The sequence below is a fragment of the Triticum aestivum genome, chromosome 2D (assembly GCF_018294505.1).
Source record: "Triticum aestivum cultivar Chinese Spring chromosome 2D, IWGSC CS RefSeq v2.1, whole genome shotgun sequence".
Taxonomy (NCBI): Eukaryota; Viridiplantae; Streptophyta; class Magnoliopsida; order Poales; family Poaceae; genus Triticum; species Triticum aestivum.
Genome location: NC_057799.1, coordinates 153,030,699 through 153,036,481, shown reverse-complemented (window position 1 = coordinate 153,036,481; position 5,783 = coordinate 153,030,699). Strand labels below are relative to the sequence as shown.

The window sequence follows — 5,783 nt, the reverse complement described above, 5'->3', positions numbered from 1 at the left end:
GACAAGGGTCAGCTCACAGACGATCCCTAGCATGAGGAGGGTGACTTGGGCGACTTTGGCCTCGACGTCCACAGCGACGACCCGTGCTTGAATGGTAGTGGCGGCTTCTTCTTTTGTCTTGAGTCTTGACCTTCCTCCTCCGATTGCCCGCTTCACCGTCTCGGCGGCTCTCCGTTCCGGGGTGAGCTCTCTCTTCGGCTTCACTAGGGCGCGAGGACGATCACTACAGGGACGAGGGCGGCTTCGACGGGGGTGGGTGCGTCAGCCATGGAATTTTTCTAGAGCGGGCACGAGATTTGGGAGAGGGAAGGGTGGACTGGAGATGGTGTGCCACTAGTGGGCGGGCCAGGGAGGACAACGGCAGCGTTCGTGGCGTGTTCGCGCGGACACAAACCTAACCCAAAATTGGGCTTGAAATGGGTGAAGGTGGACAGCAAAATGCGTTGGGTCGTCGTTTTTGGTCCGAGCAGGCGGAAATGGGTGGGGGTGGATGAAATGTGTCGCCCCGTTGAAGTTGCCCTTAGCGGTAGTGTTGGCCGTCGACATAGATCGAGTTCCATGTTCATGTCACAGAAGTTGTGGTTTTATTAGTGGCGTTGGTTTGATTTGCCGGTGTGAGGTATAGATGGAACCTAGGTTTTGTCTTGTCTCATGTCGGGGGCTAGTGTGTAGGGGAGTGCGGTGGCAACTCTGGCTCAAAGTTCATCTGGTTATTCATAATTTTCCAGGGGACGCCACTGTTGCGGTTGAAGAATTTACTTGCCTTTGTAACAAGAACATCTAATATAATTTTAAGTATCGTTAGACAAATATGTGTTGCATTCTTTAATATAAAAATAGATTTCTGTTACTGTCATTTCAAAAACTAAATGATGCCCCGCACTTTCTTGTGAAGCCATGTTAAGATAAGCATAAATAGGTGGTACAAGATATCTAAGACTAGTAGAAAAGAAAATGTAAGAGTGTTCTCGGTTTATATTTAAATAATAATAAAATATTTGAAGCATGTGACTAAACGATGTATAAAAGGGAAAAACTTTTAGATTGAAGTTTTTTTTGCGGGTCAACTTTTCGATTGAACTTAACGTCATATCATTTGTTAAGAAATTGTGCATGAACTACTTAGATTTGCTCTAACACATATGCCGTCCATGTCTACACAAAATTAATAGAATTGTCTTTTACTTATGATGGATTGGCTAGTCAAAAGAATGTAACTTGTTCATATGCAAAACAAAAAAAAGAAAAGAATGTAACTATATGCATGGAATGTAATATGTAACTACATGTATGACTTAGTGGAGTGTCATACGACATAGAGAGAGAGAAATAGCTACTCCCTCCGATTATAATAAGTGTCGCAATTTTGAACCAAGATGAACTAATCTTAGTTCAAAACTGCAACACCTATTTTGGATCGGAGGGAGTAGTAGATAACAACTTTTTCTCTTTTTGAGAAACGGTATTAGATTACAACTATTTAAATAGATGATCATAAGGCCCATTGTGTGTTCTGCACCGGGGGGACTTGCATTCCTGGACCCGATATGGTACTTTGGAACAGTATGATCGGGCATCCAACGGTTTCGGGACCAGATGATCTAAGTTCCTCGCTGAGACTTTTTCAAAGATCCCGTTTCTCTTTTGCTTTGGTTGATGCCCGATCGAGAGTTGTTCCCTTTCAGTTCGGTGCCATCACTGAATAAAGGCACATGACGCACTCGAGAAAAGCAAACTGAAGAAACCATACGTGCAAACAGTGAAAGGATACCCTTGCCACTGATTCCGGCTTTCCTCAATGGGCCGGCGGCAGCATCGCCGTCCACGTCCTCGTTGCCGACGGCCACGTTGCCACCGGCAAAGCCCCACCCATTATCCCATGTGAGGCCGGCAGCCGGCAACCCCGACAAGGCGCACGACACCAATGCACACACCACCACTCATGGTGCTGACGGAAACCACGATTGCCACGGCAAAACACGACAGCGAACCCTGGAGGAATAATCGCAAGCATTCACCGGGATGCTACAACGGGGGAACACCTGTATTCCATTATATAAGTATAATTTGCTGTCGTCTATAACAACAGCCATCACGAATCACCATGGCTCGGCCCATATCGGCCTTGACAAATTTCCTAAGTGGTGGTCATCTACGCCGAGGCCGGCCGGCCGGGGTCGTCATCACCTATGATGGAACTCCACCCAGCAAGCAAGAGGCAAAATTAACAAGACTGTCGATAGCTTCGAGGACTGGACTGGCGGACATTGTGGATCAAACACATACAAAAGAACCAAGAAGAATGAATGAATAACAGCGACAGGCTAGCTCTTCATCGGGCCTTCCTCGAGGTCATCAGAGGACAGCGGAATGCCGCTCGTTCTCGACTTGAGGGGCACGTCCTCCCCGTCCAGCATGTCGCTCTTGTTCCGCGGGATCGCCGAGGTGGCCTTCTTCTCAGACTCCATGGCCCAGCTATAGACCACCATGCCCATGATGGCGAGCAGCATCCCGAGTATGTTCTTGATGGTGAGAGCCGAGTCGAACAGAACCCAGCCGAGGATCAGCACGCACACCGTTTTCATGTGGCCCAGGACCTGGAAAGAGGTTGCAGAGAACCGCCCGATGCAGAGATACTGGCTCATGTTGCAGAAGACAGCCAAGGAGCATGAAAGCAGTATGAAGAACTGTAAAGGGATTAACACAGGAGATTGTTAGAACATACACAAGCTGTTTCCTGACAAAGCATTAAAAGCAACACGAAGAGCTGCGTGATGATTAAAACAGAAAACATCACCACGAACTGCATTTATAACCACAAGCTAGAAGTATTGTTGCGGCTAACAGCAAACCGCAAGTCATATAACATAAATTACATGTTTCTTAAGAAGGATGTTAAACAAAACATAGAAAACAAATAAGAGAAAAATCAGTGTTGTTACAGCTCCATGACAGGATCAGATGAATTGGAAAAGGAAATTGCTAACTTATTACAGAGGGGTACTGAGCAGTAGAGGAATGGAAAATGTCATAAATTCAAATACTTTAGTTAACATTGGCACGAATCTATAGCAGAAGATACAAGGCATTGTTTCATTAACTGAAAATTATGTGGCAGGAGTGAGAACTTACAGTTGCCCCTGTTGAAAAACTGTAGTTCAATAGCCAACGCCCATTTAGGTAGTAATCCACAAAGGGACCCAGTATAATAAGTGACACTGCCTGTATTGGTGCAGTTTTGCTCAGCAGCTCAAATGACCCAATGTTGTACTTCTTCTGAAAGGAGCCAATTGTCTGGAACAAGAACAGGTATTGTCAGAACCCAAAACATAGTGGAATTTATTAAACTGCATACGTGTTTTTATGGAACATGACTTGTAAACGGAAAAAAGGAATCCCGTTAGCGTTCAGTTTAAAAATGCAACTCTTCATCAACAATGTACTGACATTACTAAGATCAGCAATCATCTTCCAAAACTTCAAGGCCACAATTATGTATCTAACATCGCCCATGAAAAGTCCAAAATACATTATCATCCCAAGATGTAGCAAGCCCAAAAGTAACCGCAGAATTTTAAAGGGATGTTCCACGATGCAAGGCAACAAAAGGCAAGAGAATACAGATATCAGAGAATTCAACTGTAATCCGCAGCTATATAAAGGGCAGCCCCGGTGCATGTAGCTCCCGCTTGCGCAGGGTCTGGGGAAGGGTCCGACCACTTTGGGTCTATTGTACGCAGCCTTTCCCTACATTTCTGCAAGAGGCTGTTTCCAGGACTTGAACCCGTGACCTCATGGTCACAAGGCAGCAGCTTTACCACCGCAGCTATATGACGTGATTTATTTATTTTTGAGAGATGATGTGATTTATTTACTCATGAAGCATACTGCAGGTTAACAATGAAAATGTTGGTTTTGGTTCCATGGCCTGTAACAGGCATATCACACTGTTAGCATGAGATTTCTTTGTTGCACAGTTTTAACTGGGCACATTTGAAAATCCACACCAAGGCACAGTAACTACGACAACTCACAATAATGATGATACTCAGTTTTAAAAAAACAATAATGATGATACAACAGTACTGCACCAGAAAGTGAAATCATTGAATGAGCTGAACCATACAGTACCCAGCTACTGAATATTTGGCTTCTATAGGACATTGTTTCACCAAAGCACCTATGTTGCTCGTTATCAGCAAAACACCTTGGCGTTATCACAATTGGCCAGACAACTTTCAAATAGTGAAAAAGTTATAACAACATACGAAAATTGGCGTTATCATCATTGGTCGTACAACTTCCAACTATTGTGAAAGTCATAACGACGTACGTAAATCTTAGGAAACATTTCCAATTAGGGTATCTACGCCCAGTATTTAACTTTCTAAGTAAGCAGGAATCTAAAATGCACAAATTGTATCCAGACAGAGAAAATAAACTCACAATCTGTTGCAGCGACGTGCAGAACACAGCCACGCAAGCACAAATGAAGCCCTTAGCATTGACCTCCACATCGGTGACGGTGCAAATCCCGACGCCCGCTGCGACGACAACCACTGCTGATATAACCTTGGTTGTGTAGTGCTTGCTGTTGAGTACCCATTCCATCAAGCAAACCACCGGAATCATGCTCAATTTGGAGATCTGCAAATTGGAATAGTTTGCACACGTTCTTCAGACACAGATCAAGGCCACGTATTCTTATTCATGGCCAATGGCCAATAGGCAGCAGCGCAGGCATAAAGCATATTATACCTGATAGAACCCGACAGAGTTGAGCATGAGGCTGAGGTTCATCCCGGTGATGGAGGCGTTGGCGACGAGCGAGAACCAGACGAGCTCCCAGAGGGGGACGTGCTTGGAGGCGGAGTAGCCGGTGGCCTTGGAAATCCATCCGACGAGCGCCGTGACGGTGAAGTGGAACCCGGTCAACGTGGTGGCTGCATTCGCGCAGGCGAGGGTAAACAAACAAAAACAGGAGCGCGTCAGTCGTCAGATCCGCCTGCGACAAGCCCCCCAAGGCGGCGGATCCAGATCTGGGACAGAGCGAGGGGCGTACCGAAGGAGAAGGCGTAGCCGGCGGAGGACATGAGCTGCTTGTTGGCCATGATGAGGCCGACGGAGCTGACGACGTTCATCCCCCAGGCGCCGAGGTCGGACACCGCCGGCGGCTTCTTCTCGGCCGGCTCCATGTCGCTCCTCCGCCCTCGCAGGGAGACCCGGTGGTGGAGGAGGGTAGGGCTCGGCGCGGTTCGTCTGGTCTGGTCTCGGCTCGGCTGCGCTGCGGTTCTGCCCCCGTCCTCGGTGCCTCACGCGGGAGGGGCCGCCCGCTCGGTTATAAAGGAGATGGGAGGGGAGGCGAGAAGGAGCGTTGCCGCCTAGGCACGGAAGGGGGAGGGCCAGGGGAGTGTGCGGGAGGGTTTCGAATTGTGCTGCCGCAGTGGCGGAAACGTCAACGGGAAGCCGGTGAAAATCTTGCGATTTCCGGGAGGGAGGGAGGGAGGGAGCGAGGTGGGTAAGAAGAGAGACGAGCCAACGAACGGCGGACGGGGAGGGAGGGAGGCGACGACAGGGACGAGGTGTTCTCGGCTCGACCAGTTGGACGGATGGGTGGATGGATGGATCTCTTGTGATGGCCTGCCCTTTTTCGCTTTCCTTGCAGTTTCGCCTCGTTTTGCGCGTCGCGGCGCAGGATTTTCCTCGCTGCCCCGTTCAATTCAAAGCCGTCGCGACCGTTTCCGCCCCGCCGGTGCGGTAAAGCGACCCAGACCAGAGCCTCT

General features: G+C 48.1%; 1 protein-coding gene across 1 annotated transcript; it reads right to left on the bottom strand.

The window, feature by feature from the left end:
• Positions 1 to 2,023: 2,023 nt before the first annotated feature.
• LOC123052293 (UDP-rhamnose/UDP-galactose transporter 2) lies at positions 2,024 to 5,564 on the bottom strand. Its single transcript, XM_044475426.1, has 5 exons — positions 5,063 to 5,564; positions 4,759 to 4,943; positions 4,447 to 4,647; positions 3,133 to 3,294; positions 2,024 to 2,687 (listed from the first exon to the last, which is right to left on the bottom strand). Exons 1-5 carry the CDS (start codon positions 5,193 to 5,195, stop codon positions 2,325 to 2,327), a joined length of 1,044 nt encoding a protein of 347 aa, XP_044331361.1. The 5' UTR covers positions 5,196 to 5,564; the 3' UTR covers positions 2,024 to 2,324.
• Between the last annotated feature and the right edge of the window lie 219 nt (positions 5,565 to 5,783).

Excerpts from the sequence above, each read along its gene's own strand:
- LOC123052293 (XM_044475426.1), bottom strand. The coding sequence starts at position 5,195 with ATGGAGCCGGCCGAGAAGAAGCCGCCGGCGGTGTCCGACCTCGGCGCC. Across the intron at positions 3,295-4,446 it reads GCACGTCGCTGCAACAGATT|ACAATTGGCTCCTTTCAGAA; the intron begins GTGAGTTTATTT and ends TTCTTGTTCCAG. Across the intron at positions 2,688-3,132 it reads GTTTTTCAACAGGGGCAACT|TTCTTCATACTGCTTTCATG; the intron begins GTAAGTTCTCAC and ends ATCCCTTTACAG.